General features: G+C 37.0%; 1 protein-coding gene across 1 annotated transcript in view; it reads left to right on the top strand.

The window, feature by feature from the left end:
* Positions 1 to 18,578, top strand: part of ZNF385B (zinc finger protein 385B) — a 313,747-nt gene that overhangs the window by 224,103 nt on the left and 71,066 nt on the right. The window contains exon 4 of the mRNA XM_034654810.1: positions 16,773 to 16,811. Coding sequence (XP_034510701.1) covers positions 16,773 to 16,811 — 39 coding nt within the window. The remainder of the gene's footprint in view (positions 1 to 16,772; positions 16,812 to 18,578) is intronic.

Below are 18,578 nucleotides of genomic sequence, written 5' to 3'. Positions count from 1 at the left end.
TATTGCAAAATAGAATATGTGCCTGTTCTATCCTAAATTGTACACATGAAGAGATAGGCTTCACAGCCTTCATTTAGTGGCTGTCTCACCTTCTTCTCCACAACTGACAAAATCCCTCTTTGTGTTCATGTGTGAAACATAAGCAAATAATTCAAGACAGTGTCCAAGCAGAGTTCTGAAGAGACATGCTAGGGAAAACGGAGTTTGGGTCACTGATAATTTATGGTGGGCTCTATGTCAAGGATGCACGTCTGGAGAATGGTGATGCGAACTCGGCCCTTCCCCAGTTTTACTTTACTGAGGGGCTGTTTTGAGCCACTTACAGGTAAAAGTTTCTGCAAACCAAAACATAAATTTTTACAGATCTCAACCTTTATACCTACAGCCCTGTTAGGGCTTCTTTGCCTGGCTACCCACTAACACGCCCTTCTACTGTGCTGCCTACCTTCAACTCCTTGTCGTTCAGGGCCCAACTTAGATATCCCTCCCACACAGGAGGTTTTCTGTGACCTTCGAGTCTGAATTAAGTGCCTATCCTCTGAATTTCCAAAGTACCCCCAGATTGCCTCCATGATAGCAGTCTTCACACCATAGTCTCATTACCTGATTAACCGTATTCACTAGAATGCCAGATCCTGGAGAACAGGGCCTGTAGCTCGCTTGTCTTCCTATGCCTGGTTTCTGGCCCAGGAGCTCAGTAAAACTTTCCTGAAGAGAAGGAGAAAAGGAGGGAGGAAAGGGCCCCAGTTTTTTACTTTTCAATGTACATGTTCCTTCACCCAGCAAAGGAAATACCAACATTTCTGAGTCCTAAGCATGAGGCGATAAGCCCAGGTGTTCACTTTGATTTTTATTTTCCAGAGAACTGTCTTCTTTTTTTCACTCGAAGGCAATACTTAGTTACAAACTTTTCTGCAGCTATAGGTCCAGCTTTCTCGGGTGGATGGTGTGGAAGCTTTGCAAGTATCTACTACTTTTAGTAGTCTCTTGTCCTCGGCCCTACTCTTAGGTGCAGTTAGTTTAAAGGGAAAGTTATTCATTACAGGATTTTATTGAAAACATAGGCACTAAAGAGTACTGGGTTTGAGGAAGAGGATAAATGAAATAAATAAAACAAAAATACTCTAGTGCCCAAGAAACTTATAAGAAATAGAATAAAAAGCTAAAAAAGGCAAGATAACAAAACCCAAGAAATATAGGCAAAGTGAAAATAGTTACTGAACTTTATAGTGTTAAAGAAAAGCTAGAAAAAAATAATTTTTTTGTATCCCAGGAGAGCTATTTTTGCTAACTTATTTTTCACTTTATTTAAATTTGCCAAATGCTTCATGGTCATCCTTTAATTACTGCACATGATGTTTTGGTAGCTACCAAAATATACGTGATTGTTTCTCCTATTAGAACTAGAATTTTTCATTTCCTTTACTATGGATCCAATCTTTTTCTCCATTCAAACCAGATAATACTTGGTGTTTAATATTTGGTGTTTAACAACCAGGGTAGTACTTGGTGCTTAATTAACTGTAAGAGATGGCTTCAGAATTGAAATAAATTGAATACTTAGCAGGATGGATAGCATCAACTTAGTATGATAAAATAAGTCCATGGGGTGCCTGTGTGGCTCAGTCAGTTAAACATCTGCCTTTGGCTCAGGTCATGATCTCAGGGTCCTGGGATCGAGCCCCACATCAGACTCTCTGTTCACTGGAGAGTCTGCTTCTCCTTCTCCCTCTGCCTGCCGGTCCCCCTGCTTGTGCTCTCTCTGTCAAATGATTAAATAAAATCTTTTTTAAAAATTAAAAAATAAAATAAGTCCATTTAGAAGGTATATCCACACACATACTGTTATGGACCGAATGTTTGTGTCCTCTTCTCCAGATTCATATTTTGAAGCCCTAACTCCTGCAGATGGTAATTAGGGATGGGGTCTTTGAGAGGTATTTAGGGTTACATGAGGTCATGAGGGTGAGGCCCTCCTAATGGGATTAATGCACTGATATGAAGAGACCACAGAGAGCTTTCTCTCTCTCTGTCATTTGAGGACATGGTGAGAAAGTAGTCATCTGCAAGCCAGGAAGAGAGCTCTCATCAGAACCTGATGATACTGGGATGCTGAGCTCAGGCTCCACCGTTGTGATAAAATCTACTTCTCTTGTTCAAGCCACCCAGGCTATGGTATTTTGTTATGGCTGCCCAGACAGACAAAGACATATACCCAACCTATACATTGTATGTGACGATAAGTAGGTCAAGTTTCTTTTTAACAGCCACATATTAGGAACATGCACAGATGCATTTGTGTGACTCTCCGGAGCTATAGATATGATCCAGAGCCACCTTGAGACCACAGTCACCTGTCAATTTCTCTGCCAACTGGCGGGTACTTTCCGTGCCTATTATTTCACATGTCTTTCTGATTCCTGCCTTGTTTTTTCAACTGCTCCGGGAAAGCACAGGCACAATAGAGGTCACTGCTGCTTTATTGCAAGAGGCTCAGCAATCTTATCTTTGTGAAAATCTGATTTTTACTACATAACTTGAAATTAATTTTTCCTGACACATGAACAAATATGTGGAACGGATAAAGATTATTTCTGAGTATAAAATCCCAAATCACTATACGACTCTGAATCATCCATGACAATCTGTGACATGATCTATATGTCTACTGTTTTTCATTCTAAATTGTTTGAGATTCTTGGTTATTCATAGTTTGGCAATATCAATGAATATTTAAAATGTTTCTTTCTCGTACTAAACATAATAATATATTTATAATATATTTATCAAAGAGGTAAAAAATAAAGAAATTGAGAATCAAAATCATATTTACTTTGCTATTAACTCATACCATGTTTCTCATGAGGTGTCACTGTAAGGAAACCTGAAGTGAGGCAAAACATTTAACTTGTTAATCTGTCTTTAATACCTTCACTACCTAATGAAGTCTTTATTTAAACACTTGGACATATATTTTTCTTTTATTAGATTTTTCCTCTAATTTAATTTAAATAAAATACTTTACCTCTGCTAATGCAACCAATTGTGAATTTTTGCCATTTAAGGCTTCTTTTTCACTCCTGTAATGCTTTGCTGTCATTAAAAAGTTATTTTTATTTCCTAGGATATTAGTATGTCCAGCTACTTGAAGTGATACATGTATCCAAATTAAAGTGATACATGTATCCAAAAAAGTTATTTTTACTTCCTAGGATATTAGTATGTCCAGCTACTTGAAGTGATACATGTATCCAAATTAAAGTGATACATGTATCCAAATTAAAATAGAGATAAAATTTACAAAAATAAAAATAAAATAGAGAATAAAATAATATATAATAAAATATATAATTATATAATTATAATATATAATATATAATAAAATAATTTAAAAAAAGAATAAGGTTGAATTTTTATTTTCATGATATGCTTAAGATATATTGAAGGATCATATTCTCCTATATGTCCTAAAGAAATGTATATTAAAATATGCCAAGTTGAAATTTTCCATGGTTACTGAAATTTATTTGGAGAAGGGGAGGATGATGGCCTGTTAACAGACTTTAAAAAGTCAACAGCAACCCCCTAGATCATTAGAAAAAAAAATGTATATAGGAATCCACCTTTGAAATGTGGTACAAAACTAATGAAGATTATGTACAAATAGTTAAGCATAGATTCCTGCCCGGAAATTTTTACTCCCTATTCAATATGACAAAGTACATGAACATGACCTGCGAGGGGAAAAAAAAACTACATAGTGATCATCTGTACTATTGTCTCCCTCTTCTCTTCAAACAACAAACATATCTATTTAAAATTAAAGTCATGTCCTTTGCCTTATTCAAAAGTGTCAAGATTTACCTATTATAGACTTTGTGTTCAGATCTCCTTTTCTCTACACACTGTCGAAACCCCTTTAGACTATGTAGATATTATTTATATGGTATGTATGTATGTATGTGTGCATGTATATTTATAGAATGTGTGGTTATACGCCTTCTCTATCCCTAAATAAATTATTTGTGCAGGGCATCTAGGAAAAGGCATTCATTCACAACCTCTTATTGAATGTCTACACATGCCAGTCATTGTGCTAAGAAAGGGTTATGGTGAATAAGACAGAAGCTGCTCACTGTCTGACATTACTTCCTCCTCTTGTATAATTCACCGTAGCATAATAGAGGATACTGTTCATAGTCAATAGTCAATTCAGTTGATTAAGATGCCAAGAAACATCAGATTAAGACCTTGATGGCCCTGTGGTAAAGGAACACAAGGTTTCAGAAGCCTATGAAAAGAGGCATCTGTAGTCCCACCATGCTATGTCCTCTTGCATATCTCTTTCATTATCCTAGGCTCAACCTCCCATGGCGTTGGAGTCTCATCTTCAGTGCTAGAGTTTCAAGGATTATGTGTACTTGGAGGGCACATCAGATTTTCTGGCAAGACAGGTCTTCAGTCCTGGCGCTATCCCAGGTCAGCATTTTTCAAGAGCAGAGTCAACTTGGAAAAAGTGTCAATGTCAAGCCATCTTCTTAAAATAATTTACCTTATTCTTAACAAATCTCCAGTTAATTAAAAGAAGAAGAAACCAACAACAGCCTTGTTCTTAGCTTCTCAGTGACCAAGTCTTCATGTGCCAGTGGTCAAGTAAGGGAGCTTAATAAATATAAGAAGTAGCAAAATATTATTGTGTAAAACATTCCCTCCAGCCCAAAAAGTTATTTCTAAATTGGGTCTTCTATAAACGTTAATGGATGGTGCTGTTTTCTGAAAAATTTTTATCAAAAATTTGGGAATCCATCCAATAGCACAGACTGTTTTTCCCCCCTCCCTCTAGATTCTTGTATTCAGAATTAGGTCTCAGATCTCTTTTGGGGAAGGAAAAACATGTTTTGGAATATTCCAAACCCTTTACTTTTAGAATTGTCATTGAGAGTGCTAAGGAAGAATTGGAGTGCTATTGAGCAATCTGTGAAGTTTCAACATCTTTGCGGAACCATGTAGGAATCTTGGAAAAATACTTTTTTCACAGATTTAGCTGTCAGTTTGATTTTTTTACCTTACTTTTTATGCTCTGATGCTTGAAATAGGATGAGAAAAACTTAAGTTATATGAACAATACCTTATTTTCATGGAATTCTAGTATCAGCTTTAGCATATTTTAAAGACATTCTACAATTAATCCTTTTAACACGCCCACATACGAAAATAGGCTACATGTGTCATTGTTGCACCCTTTTTGCAAAATGGAACACTGAAGAATATAATCCAGCCTTCACATTTCTTCCAGTAAACAGCTCTGCCACTGAAAAGGAAAAAAAGCTTAATATCAGACAAGCAAGAGCTGGCCTCCACCTTACATATCTTGAATTTAAATGTGTAGATTTCTAACAGGTTATTTAAGTAGGACATATTTTTAAAAATACCCAATAAATCCTCGTGGCTCCTAAAATCACATTGAAAAACTCCTTTGTAGTGTGTTCTATTTATTTTTAATTTAATTTTACTTTTTATAGATTTCATTTTTAAGTAATCTCTACACCTAACATGGGGCTCAAACTCACAACCCCAAGACCAAGAGTCACACACTCTACCGACTGAGCCAGCAGGGCACACCTGCAGTGTATTCTATTTAGAAGATAGATTTATCTTGTCATTCTCATACTTTTTTCTTATTGTGAACAGTTTCTAGAGCCAAATAAAGATCTGAGTGTTGTCGTAGGAAATATAGCTATCTCTTTCGCAGATTTTTGATTTACAATAATTATAGGTCTCCAATAATTAAAAACATGTGTCTGGGTCTAATTTATTTTTTTTATGTAGACACCAAACATCCATAATATGTAAGTTGATCCATTGTCATAATAATATCATCAAACCCCCAAAACCATCATTTCCCAAAAATAAGCTGAAGCTATTAGATGCTGAAATGATTAGTAATAGCCACTATCACATGGTATATACTTAATTTTCAACTTTTGAAGTGCTTAGCTTCTAAAGAGATGGTGGCCTTCACTTAGTCCCTCATTCATTCATCTGTCGTATCCCACCTCCTCCCCAAAGCCACTTGGAACATTCTGTCTGGTCTCAGAGAAGTAATTCTGCTTGCCTTGTTCCAAAGTAAGCCTCTAACGGTCCTGCCTGGCCTTGATTCTGCTTCATATCCCCTGGAGGAGCAGGAGTCGGAGTGGAGAAGGGAAGAGGGGACAGTGATCTACTTCATCGCACAGGGAAAGAGCATTGGACTGGGAGCCACAACACCTGTATCCGGATTCATTTTCTTTGACCTTGAGAAAGTCATTTAGTTCCACTCGTCCACATTTTACAACTAGAGTTGATAGTACATTCCTAATCTTTATCATTATATCATGAAAATTTGGGCTTATTATGTTTATGGAGGATTGAGGATATGACAATACTTAGAAAATTTCTGAAATTTAGTAACAGTCTGGGAAAAAATCATAACTATATAACATATCACCATATTATTTCTTTAAAGATTTTATTTTGAAGTAATCTCTGCACTCAGTGTAGGGCTAGATCTCACAACCCTGAGATTAAGAGTCGTATGCTCTATGGACTGAGCCAACCAGGAACGCCAGCATATCACCATACTGTTATTTTGAACAACTTAAACTTCCCATGAATATCAAATGAAATCATGTTTATGAAAGGACTCTTAAAATAGCAAAGCTCTGTTCTTATAGATAAAATTAATATTCTTATTAGTATGTCTGTTCCCTTCATCTCATCTTCCTAACCAATTACCTTAAATAAACCAAGTTATATTTATCACTGGGGCTGGTTTTGTAAATTAGAACCATCCTAATTAAGGTAGATGCTGAGTATATATACATGGCTAAGACCTGGTTCTTGAGTTTAAGACACTTACACTCAGTTTAAAGTAGTTCTGCCTGCTGCTAAGCAGGTACTCGATTTACGTTAGCTGAGAGGTAGTAGCAGGACTTACCTAAAGATCACAATCACCTGGCTGTCTAACAGTGATGAAGAGAGGCAGCAACTGAGTTTGGAGCAGGGCTGGGGAGAGGGTATAGAACGCAGGTGGGGAATAACCACACTGGTTTGGCTGAATTCCATTTTGCCTGTTTACCTTCAATAATATGTAGGTTTTAAAGGCTGTGGATAAAAGTATTTTGAACCTGAGAGCTGTGCACTTATGACCCATGTCATTGACTCCTAAGAGTTAACAATGTTTTCTGTTATACTTTTAAAATACAGCTGACTTCTGGGCACCTGGGTGGCTTAGTCGGCTGCCTTCAGCCCAGGTCATGCTCCCTGGAGCCAGGGAAGGAGCCGTGCATCGGGCTCCCTGCTCCATGGAGGGTCTGCTTCCCCCTTTTCCTCTTCTTCTGTCTCTCCCCCTCCTTGTGCTTGCGCACTCTCTCTCTCCAATAAATCAATAAAATCTTTCAAAAATAAAATGAAATATAACTGACTTCCAAACGTGGAACCTTTGTTCTCACACTTTTCATTCAACTAGCATAACATAGCATAATTGTTGTTGTTAACATAACAATTTAAAAAAGATTTTAAACCCATTCATAGAAGCCAACATATTAAATTATCCTTCATGTATTGATAATGGAAATTTATTCTAAAAATTCTTTGGACTCTTGACTGTTAGAGATCGCCATTTACCCCACCTCCCCCTTTCTACCTGAATTTCAATTGCCAATCATATAAGAAGAAAGCAAATATCAGACCAAATAAAACCTTAAAAATTATATAAGCCAAGATAACCATAGGTACATAGCTATCAGGAATGGCAGAGAAATATATCCATCTTTAAACTTCTATGAGGAGAAAAAAAGGTTTAAAACATATATTTTCAATCAATTCCTTCATAAAAGAGCTCTCTGGAAAAACAGCCTGTAGCACATAGCTCATCACTCCTTGTGCAATCAGACATTCCATTGTCTTCAGAGGGAGAGCTGCTGCCTCACAGGCCTGGCCTCTTTAATGGTTGAGTAGCTTCTGAAGAAGCATTGTGACATCCAGAGGTGGAGTTCTTTGAAGCTATGGTTCTAGGGAACCATCATTTTGTTACAGAGCAAGAGTTATATCAGAATTTCCTGGGAATCAGTCATCACAGGAAATTATCAGCAATTCACGGACTTTCCTTTTTGCGTTTGCTTCGGCCTCGAGGGTAATCACAAAAGATTATAGTCTCCATTTCAGCTTTCATATCACTGAAATATTCTTTTCTGCCGAGAGCATGATTGATTTCCAGAGGCCAGCTTTTAACCCCAGCTTTAGGAGGCCAGTTGCACTGCCGTGGTTAGAGAGCTGCCAGCAACTGTTTCTGTGATACTGTTTGTTGTGAGGCAGAAATTTGGTGATTCCTGGCTAATTATACAAAATCTTTTAAATAAAGTGAATATGAACTTCTTGTATTGTTAGATAGAGGTATTTGTCTAATTTAGGAAAAGTGTTAAAGGTTGGGGGAGGCAGAAAGGGTGAATAAAAATTTCAAATGAGTGCCACAACGACTTTGAAGGTGCCAAGCCCAATAGGCTGAATTTCAGAATGGAAAACAGAAAAATTTAGAAATATTTCTGAGAATCTTCATAAGGAGTAGATAGATTATAAATACAAATGGTTTTTGCATCATAGCATTCAAACTTTTCATGAATGTTCCTGAGGGATTCTGTATTTCCTGATGACTGGCTAGGTGGTGCATGTAGGTTTTTCTCCATTGCTTGACTAGGGAATCTTAATGAGATACCCATGGCCAAAATATGAGCAAGCTAGACGCATTTTTAAGAAGATGATTTCATTTGCTGTATTCATTTTCTCTTTTATACGTTGTTTTATTCAGAACATATAGAGGCAGAAAGGGCTTTGTGTATATTTGAAACAAATTTGGTGGATAAAATAGTTTTACTTACCAGTGACTACTTTCCTTACAAATTCAGAAGAAAAGAAAGATAGTTCAGTTCAGACTACTTTTAGTTTGAATTGTAGCCTCCTGAAGTCACCTAAAAATTATAAATCAAACGGATAAATGTTAAATGTCAAGCTGTACCATTAACAGAGCTTTATTCAATAAAGCAATTATCACCGCAGAGAACAGAGTAAGGCATAATATTGAAGCTCTTTATTTTACTTTTCAAGTATGGTATATTTTATATAATATAAATGCAGGGTTGAACCAAAAATCTTTTTTTGCTGAGAAGAGTTAATATGAATACACATATACATCCATACAAAAAGTCAATAGCAAGATAAATAATGATGTAAAATATCTTTGATGTCGCTTGTGCACAAAACCATTCGGGGACTACTTTCCTAATTAAAACCCTAAAATGTTAAGCGTGACAAAGTAAGCTTGTAAGGAGAAGGACCAGTAGACTCAACATCGATGTAGTCATGACGCCCTTGGGTGGGAATCACAGAACAGGGACAGAAGAGAGCCTGGCTGGCTTAGTTGAAAGAGTGCAACTCTTGATCTCGGGGTTGTGGGTTTGAGCCCCACGTTGGTTGTAGAGATGACTTAAATAAATTAATTTAAAAAAAACACAGGGACAGATCAAATACAGGACAAAGAAACAGGGACAGATCAAATACAGGATCCCCAATTAAAGTTAAATTTCAGATAAACAACAAATTGTTCTCAGTATAAGAATATCCTATACAATGTTTGGCACATATATTTACTTTAAAAAGTGATTTGTTGTTTTTCTGAAACTCAACTTTCACTGGGCATCTCATATTTTTATTTGCAAATCTGGTGAGTGTAGCACGAGATCTGGGTTCTGGTCTTAGCTGAAGAGGTTCAAGCAAGTCACTAAAATTCTCCAAATCTTTTCTCATTTTCAAGTGAGGAAGTTGGACTAAAATCAGGCTGGTGGGTGTGGGGCCTGGCTTACCAGTTGTAACCAGCACCATTTTCAGTATTTATTGTATTAAACTTCCAGTTAGGATTCCTTTTTGCGGGGTGGTAGGGTTCTGGAGCTCAAACTAAAACAAATTTAAAAGGCAGTTTGAAAACGTAAATGATCTCTGACATTTTACCACTGTGTAAGGAGAGTGTGGCAAGGAGAGAAAGAACCTGAGATGCTCGGGATTGGAACACTGCAGCTTTGTTGCCTTGCCTTGAGCCTTGTCAGTCCTCAACTGTCAGCTTTCTTCTTGGCACAAGGGTAAGACATGTGTTGTCCTGCATCTGGGGAAAAAACATTTCATTTCCACTTTGCTTTGCAGAATAAAGAATGCATCCAAACAGGCCTGGGTTTCCACTTTTGCACTTCTTCCTGCCTGGTGGGGTTTTCTTTTCATCTTATACCTTTTTAATTTGTGTCATGGACCTGTTTTGCCTCACCATCAGGATATATCTGATTAGTTACCTAACAGCCTTTCATACTTAGCTTTGACAGAATGGTTTTGAGAGGATGTCAGTTAATGCATTTGGCTATTCGGGAGGCGTATTGATTTTTAAATCAAGAAAGCTCATTGCTTCCCTAGCCTCTTAGAAAGCCTTTGTAACATTTTTTTTTAGCCTATTTACCAGAACACAGGCAAACATATTCTTACTTAATTGTATTTGGAGACTTCCACCAATAACTTTTAAAGCTACATCCATCAGTATCAGCAAGTAGTCTTTGCTTACTGGTATGGCATTTTTTTTTTCCTCCTAAGGTATGAAGAATTCTATTTTTTTTTTAAAAGATATTTCTCAGACTTACTTTGGCACTGAATTTTATGTTATGGAAATTTAATCTTGAAGGCAAAGTTTTGGGGGCTGTTTTCAAGTCACTATTTTCAAAACAAAAAGAGAGGTCAAGAATAAAGTGCCTGTCTTCTATCTCAGATATTATCCGGTCCTTCAAACTGCAGGATGTATAGGTCTCCTTCCAATGTATAATAATCACTTCTCATGATCTATCCTCAAATGAATCTCTATCTTCTTGAATATTTTACACATCTATTGAAAAACGATTCTTTAGTCCATATTCCTGAAATAATTTCTTTCTTTTTTTATTTCACCCTGAGAAGACACAATACTAAATAACACAGGAAACAGCTGACCTATTTAGTTTAATTTCTCTTGGTGAATCCAGTTTCTGTTCCCATCACTCTGAAGCATGTACTCTAACTTTGTTAGTGGAACTTTTTTGGCAAGGGGCAGGGGGTGGCATACTTCATTGTCAACTATGCATATCTTAGGCTATTTGTTTTTGAAATACGAATATACCTTGTTGAGAAATATAAATACTTGGAGGTCGTAACTTTTCTACAGGAAAAAAAATATTAGTAGGATTTATCATTTTTTTTACTTCTTTGCTATTGAAATTCACAGTAGAGTAAAATTCTTATTAATTTCCTAAAAGATTCCACATAGTTTTCATTTTTCTTAAAAATTTTCTAATTTTTTTTGCATTCTCTCATAAGGACATCTAACAATTTTATAAGAATTTTTTGGTTACCTTATCTTTGACAAGTGTTATAGCTCTTTCATATCTGTATGCATCCATTGGCCAAAAAATATTATAGTCATAGGAACCATCAAATCTTGAAGATAAAATAAAAAGCTTTCAAGAACTTTCTTCACATCCTGATGGAAAAACACCTCTCTCTCAGTGGTTTCCAGTCACGTCTAAACACTCGCTTGTTTAAGAATGGAAACAAAGAAAAGCATTGGGTTTTTTAGGAGATACAACTCAACTCATTACCTTAATGCTTTCTCCCTATGTTGAAAGCAGCAGTTGGAATTGGAGAGTGGTCTGGGCTTCCTTAATACATCACATTAACCGATTAGGCATTTCAAAATGCACTGTTTAACCTGAATATGGGTAATATGCAATTGAATTTGGTTAGCTTACTCATCTGTTGTTTGAATAGGAACATCAACACCCAAAACTGTTGCGGACATAAATTGAAAGCCTTACTTGTTAAAGTGAACTTTCTGAAATGCTCTTTGATGTGGCTTCTTAAATTAGCCGGCGGCATAACTTCAGCATTGCTGCATCACTCTTAATCCCTGGCAGCATGGAAAATCACCAGGCATGTGGAGCCGCCAGGAAAACGGAACATTTTGCATTTGTACTGACCATACTCGCTACATACAAGGCTCTACTGTCAGAATTAGACGTGCGGCTTCAGTAAGGTACACAGGTCTAATCTTGTGGCATCTCCCATTAACAAAATAACCACTGTCTAAAAAAAGAACTTGAAACTTCTTCCTTTTACTCAGAATAGTTTTAAAATTATCTGTCAGAAGTTTTCAACTGGTTTTCCACTGAAGAGAGGGAAGTGGTGAAACTACCCATTCACTTGCTTTTTGCTTTTTTGCTTTTGCCATTTGGTAACCTTTTAAAATTCTAGAAGTGTAATAAATGAAAAACATTATTTTCTTGTAGTATCTTCACAACTGATAGATCATGGACCAAATCTGTACTTATTTAAAAAATCAAGAGAAGTAACTCGTACTCATTTTGCTAATCACTAAGTGCCAAGCCAACCACACCACGCAGAAACCCTCTTGGAAGGCTTCCATGCGAGACACACCTAGCATTTAGCCCTCATCCTCAGAGAACTTCCGAAATGCAGATCACTTTCTCCTTGGGGTTGTGACGATCGTAGTAGTTCTGACATCCACTTGTTATCTTGGTACTTGGTGGCTGAAGAACATCCTCTGTAGAAATCTCACAGGTCACTTTGAAAGCTGAGGAACACGACCCTTACTTTCAGCTGTTGTACGATTCGGAATTCAGTATCAGCTTTCCTAAATGATGGAATAGTGTCATTATTTTTACATATTTGTTACAGTTTTACAAGTAAATTACCTGAGTCACAGTTGTCTCAAGACAACCAAAATGTCTTTGGGAATTTTCTGTGGTAAACGTTGTGGTTTTTTTCCCATTCTCCCATCTGATTTTTTAAAAGTACTTAAACACTCTGAAAATACCTTATTTATTACTTTAGATATATAGGTCTCTTCAACTATAATGTTGTATTTTTTTTTTTTTTTTGGTGAGGGCTTGCTCTTCATTGCATGTCCAGTTCCTAAAACAGTGAATGATAGCCACTTTTTTTTTTTATAACTTTTGGTAAATCAATGAGTTTTAAAGAAAATATAGTGTTTGTGAAAATTGAAAATCATGCCTTTATAAAAATATGATGTGTTGGAAAAGGAGCAAAAATTTCCAAGTACTGAACTAAGTTAGTATGAAACACTTAACCTCTAAAAATGTTGCATCTTTTAACCATGAGAGTGATCTAGAATGGGGACGGTATTTTATGACAGAAACACACATCTCTTAGCATTGTATGTTCTTTTTATTCTTCCAAAAATAAAACCAACATGGAATTTCTCCAAAAACCACTGGAAAATGCAGTTCAGTTTTTCTTTCCAAATAGATCTTCAAAATAGATCACTGGGTGTTTTTCCTTACTTAGTCATCCTTTTTGTCAATGGAATATACAATCTTGTTTGATGAATCTCAGAACTTTTCAAAGAGGGTCTGACAATATGGAATTTGAGTGACAGATATCGAGCCTTCTAAATTTATTTAAACAGAAGGAGGAGTAGTGGATGAAAGTCTAATCTGTGCTCTACTCTGATTGGTTGCTTCAAATCTCTGGGCTGACTCCACTCCTATTTGCTATAGAGACTACTGACTATCACTTAGGGAGAGTCTGGAAAGAGATCCTGGGATCCCATTTCATTTCTACAGCAATCACATACTGCTAATTGTTAACCAGCCTCAAAACACTCCACAGCCTACCATATTTTGATAAAGAAGTAGTAGTGGTAGTAGCTTTATTGGGTCTGAGACAAAGATATAATGTGGCCTGTTGCCTATTATTTCCTTAAGTGTGTGTTGTTTTATTGGAGCCTTTATACCAGTTCTGAATGACTGACTGACTTTCTAGTGAGGAATGGTAAGCCATGGCTATCGGGACACAGATGTTTTGATTAGCAAGGCACAGCCAGCGTGAGGTTCTAGCAAAGAGCTGGAGGTACTTGGGGGAAGCACCTTTGCAGATATATGGCTCCCGGCTGAATCAACGATTCAGAGAAACACAGAGAGTGGCATGCCATTTGTCTTCCTTTCAGTGACAATGATGGCATCCATGTGGCCCCCTGTCAGGGTGCTCTGGGTAGGAGAAGCTGTGTCGGTAGGCAAGTCTGTGCTTGTACACATTCCAGATGCAAAATGCAGTTCTCGCGGTAGCTTGCGGTTCTCGTGTGATGTTCCATGCAGCTTACTTTCACTGAGGCTTCTGATTTGAAATCCAAAACAGCACAAAGCTGTGTGGTTGAGGTGCCGTTGCCAGTAATATGCAGTTGTTTCTATCTCTTGATCTTTGAGAAAAGAGATGGGTCTTTGTGATAGCTGTGTCTGTTTTGTTTCTATTTAAGTTTTCGAGGATTTGAAAAAAGTAAAACGATAATATTAAGGCATGTGGTCAGAGCATTTAAATATAAAAGGCAAAACCTTTTTTGAAGTAACTCAGAGAAATTAATTTTCAATGATATAGCTATCACTTTTAAATGTGTCACTTTATGAATATTTGAAGTTTTAATGAGACCCTATTGTCACATTCTTTTCCATAAATCTGATATTGGAAAAGGAAGGGATGAAAACTAGTCATTCTTTTCGTACTACTATAATTTGGTAATATTTCACTTTAAAAAATGATGCTTTGCCAAACTTCCAGATAGCCCTGAGTCACAAGGGTTTAGTCGTCGAGGTCCTCTTTGCTGTGGATCAATGGCGGGTGTAAATGATGACCGTCCCCGGCTGTGTGTAATCTCTAAGTAGTCCCTCTCTTAAGTATTTTATTCTGTGAGCAAGCCCAACAGTTACAATGGGGAAAGAGGACTGGACAGCCGCAATCTTTATTTCTAGCTCTCCTGAAGTTGCACAAGAAGAAATGGGCTTATTCTAAGAGTGACAAAAATGGATCAGAAAGAGAAACACCCAGACTCACCTCTCCAGGAAACTTACTTACGCATCAAGTGGGCTTATGTGTAGTTGGACTAGGCAGCTGTCCTCCAGGCTACAGAGGGGCTAGAAACACCCATCCTTTCTTCGGATCTCACCCCTGCCAGCAGCGCCACATGCACTACCAGTCACCCCTGCTCAGTGCTCCGTTTGCAGGGAACAGTGTGGGGAGAGATTCCCACCTGAGTTTGAATCCTGGCTTCAGACCTTCAGACTCAAGGTGACAAGATATTAAAACTCTCAAAGCCTTGGAGTCCTCATTTGTAAAAGACGATACTGATCATATCTGCCTCGGGTGACGGTGGAGACTCCACTGAAGAATCCCTTAGGATAATTCCTGGCACGTGGAAGAGCTCTGTAAATCTAAGCTGCTCTTATTATGATGTTTATTATTGTTATTCCACAGCTAAAAAAGGCCAATACCCCTGGGATGAAACACATTGACGTCACTGGTAAAGGGAGGGTCCTGGGTGCTTAAAATGTGAGAAAATCAGAAAACAGAGTAAAAGCTCTAAGTAGAGGTGGGGCAAAGGAGACAGACCTTTATGTGCTTTCTCAGGCCTCATTGTTTTGCTTAAAGGTCACTTCTTTTCCCAGCCCCAGTTAAATACAGTTTATACTGTTTTTTCATTTGTTAACTTTTACAATTATAAATATGTCCTTATGTTGGACTCATCCTACGCCATCTAGTCTGGAATAATATCTGACATATTAGGCCTCCAGAAATGTTTGTTGGATCACTGACTTTTAAACTTTAAAAATCAAAAACCTGATTTCTATTTCTGTTTAATAGAAAAGCCAGTATTGCCCATTACTGTATAACAAGTGCTTACCAAAGGCCTTTCAGCACACGGGTTAAAATAGATGGCTGAGTTTTAGATGACATTTCTCTGCCTTTAAGAACAGCGCAGATCCCTAGCCATTTAACCTCAGAGAAGACGACCTTGTATTACCGTTCTTGAGCAGCCTCTTTCGTGTTTTAATTGGGTGGTGCTTCCGTTTACTCCAATACCCAGCCACACTGGATGGCTAGGGAAATAACATGTAAAGACTCTTACAAGAGTATAAATCGAATTTCAGGCCTCTTGAAAATTACTGAGGTGGTAGGAAGTTTGTGTTTCTAAGTTCTTTGCCTCAAATCTAAACATCACGTAGCATGAAGCCGTTTGATCCTGTCCCTGCGTTGGTTTCTCTCCCAACCCTCAGCGTCGCTCCTGCCTTTCCGGAGCTGCTGCGGTGTGGCTTTTCCCCGTGGCTAAGTTTTATTTGCAGCTGCATATTTTTACGTGATTGCTTACACTGCGAAGCTGTAAGTTACTTTCTGGTATGTTCAATGACAAGAACACTTTTTAAAAATCCACACAGATTTGTGATTCCATCATCTTGGTGAAGCCACCAAGGATACCTGTTTGTTCTTATTCTGATATTGAAAATATGATAGATGGCGTGATAAGGCCAGCTTCATTAATTCATTTATAAGTACCATAATATAATAGTTAATTTGTCCATACATAGCTTCCAATTATATCCTCAATTCCTGGTAATAGCCACAACCCCATCTTTCATTTTTATTACCTCCCGGTTAATTGCACTAATAGGTTTTGCTTTTCATTTCTACATGATTTTCATTAGAAAAAGTGGCAAGTGTTAACTCTTGCTGCTTTTTAGTTAGTAAGCATTGCAGGCTTTTTAATCGGAGATGAACAAGGAAAATGAATTTTTAAAAAATTTCGTGTCGATGTGCTTGCTAGCCTCAAAATTCCAGATGACTACTTCTAACTTTTACTTTTTTAGAAAAGAAGAGGCTTATTTGGGACCAATAAATTCTGCCAGGTAAGGAATATTGGCAGCTAAAACTACATGGGTTTTTTTTTTTCCTTAAAAAAACAAACCAAAACTTCTCTAGCATTATTTACCAATGAATCACAATTTTCTCAGTCCATAGATAGCTTTCTTGTGTAATCTGAATGAACATGAGCTAATTTAATGAGTATTTACAAGGCACTTGTTCATTTAAAAGTGATATAAACATTTTAATAGAGATGTTTGAAAACACTTGTTTATTTTTAATAATCAAATGTCTGTGAGAAAGCCAACTGACTCTTTAAGAAAACTCTTGCTGTCATTAATTGCAATATCTCCAATAATTTTCCTGAGTATTCTACATGTGAAATCATTATGATATGTGTATATAGTTTTGACTGTAGTAAATTGAATCACTTGCATATATCACATTTTAGGATTTATGAAAATGTTTTTATTCACCCTGAATGTTTTATTCACCCTAAAAACTGGTGATTGAATAAAAGAATTACCATTAACTTAGTTCTACATATCTCATTATAGTTACAGAGGACTGACATGCATTACTAGAAGAAAAAATATGTTAATATAAATTAACATCATAGTTATTATTTTCATCTAAGTTGTAGAGTATTATAGGACTGCTAAGAAAAGTATTCAGGATTTTATCACTTAATACTTTTTTTTAAAAGATTTTATTTATTTATTTGAGAGAGAGAGAGACTGAGATAGTGAGAGAGAGAGAGAGACAGAGAGAGAGCAGGAGCAGGGAGGAGAGGGAGAAGAAGGCTCGCTCTGAAGAAGGAGCCCAAACCAAAGCAGGGCTCCACCCCCAGGACCCTGAGATCACGACCTGAGGCAAAGGCAGATGCTTAACCAACTGAGCCACCAGGCGCCCCTCACATGACACTTTAAAAAGGGAGAGAGAGAGATCTGAAAACCTTCTCTATATTCCTCCATGTCTGGATCCCTCTGAAATGACTGAGGTACCTATAGTTACTGTGTCAGATGGCAAACACTCCAATTATCAGCTAGATCATATCTGTTTCATGGTATCAGCTGAATTGGCAAGTGGAACAATCTTTTTTAGACAATTTCAAGTTTTCTTTCAACTAACTCGGGTTCCCCAAAATGACATGTGAATAAGAAATGTAATTATAGAATCCTGTGATAAACAGCAGAGAAGGACAAAAGAGATACAGACAGAGGGAAAAAAGTGGATCTTTTCCTGAAATAGCTGTAAAGAAAAAAAAAAAGAATCAAATGGAAAACAGAGAAAATCTATTCCAAGTGAGAAACATAGAGGATAAGATTTTTACATGATTAGTGGTAAGTTGTTCAAAGGATAAAAGGCAGCAAGAGTTAATGACAGGTGACAAGGAATGGGGTGAAAGGGCTGTGTTTATTTACTTGATTTTATAAGGATGGGTGGGATTATGTAGAGAAGCCAATTCTTGTAAGAGTTTTTTGAAGGAACTTAGTTACTTTTCAGAGAGCAGATGGCTGGGAACTTGCCTTTGTATCTGGAGTGCTCTTCCACAATTCACCTCCCAGCCTTGGGAACACTAGGGTATATTTTCAGGCTGATGTGGTGCGAATGTGAGATTTAAGTAGAATAAAATTGTATTAGGAGTTATTTTAAAAATTCTATAGTCAGGTAACAATTTTAAAAATCTTGTAAGAGGAATGTTTATATTCCAGTTCATGTTGGAGCTGTCAGCAGATGTCTTGGTTTACTGAAACTTTGGAACTAGATTATTTTAGATATGCCTTTGCCTATGTTTCTATATTGTGGTG

This window comes from Ailuropoda melanoleuca, chromosome 2 (genome assembly GCF_002007445.2).
Source record: "Ailuropoda melanoleuca isolate Jingjing chromosome 2, ASM200744v2, whole genome shotgun sequence".
NCBI lineage: Eukaryota > Metazoa > Chordata > Mammalia > Carnivora > Ursidae > Ailuropoda > Ailuropoda melanoleuca.
The sequence above is the reverse complement of the archived record's forward strand: the minus strand, read 5'-3'. Positions and strand labels throughout refer to the sequence as shown.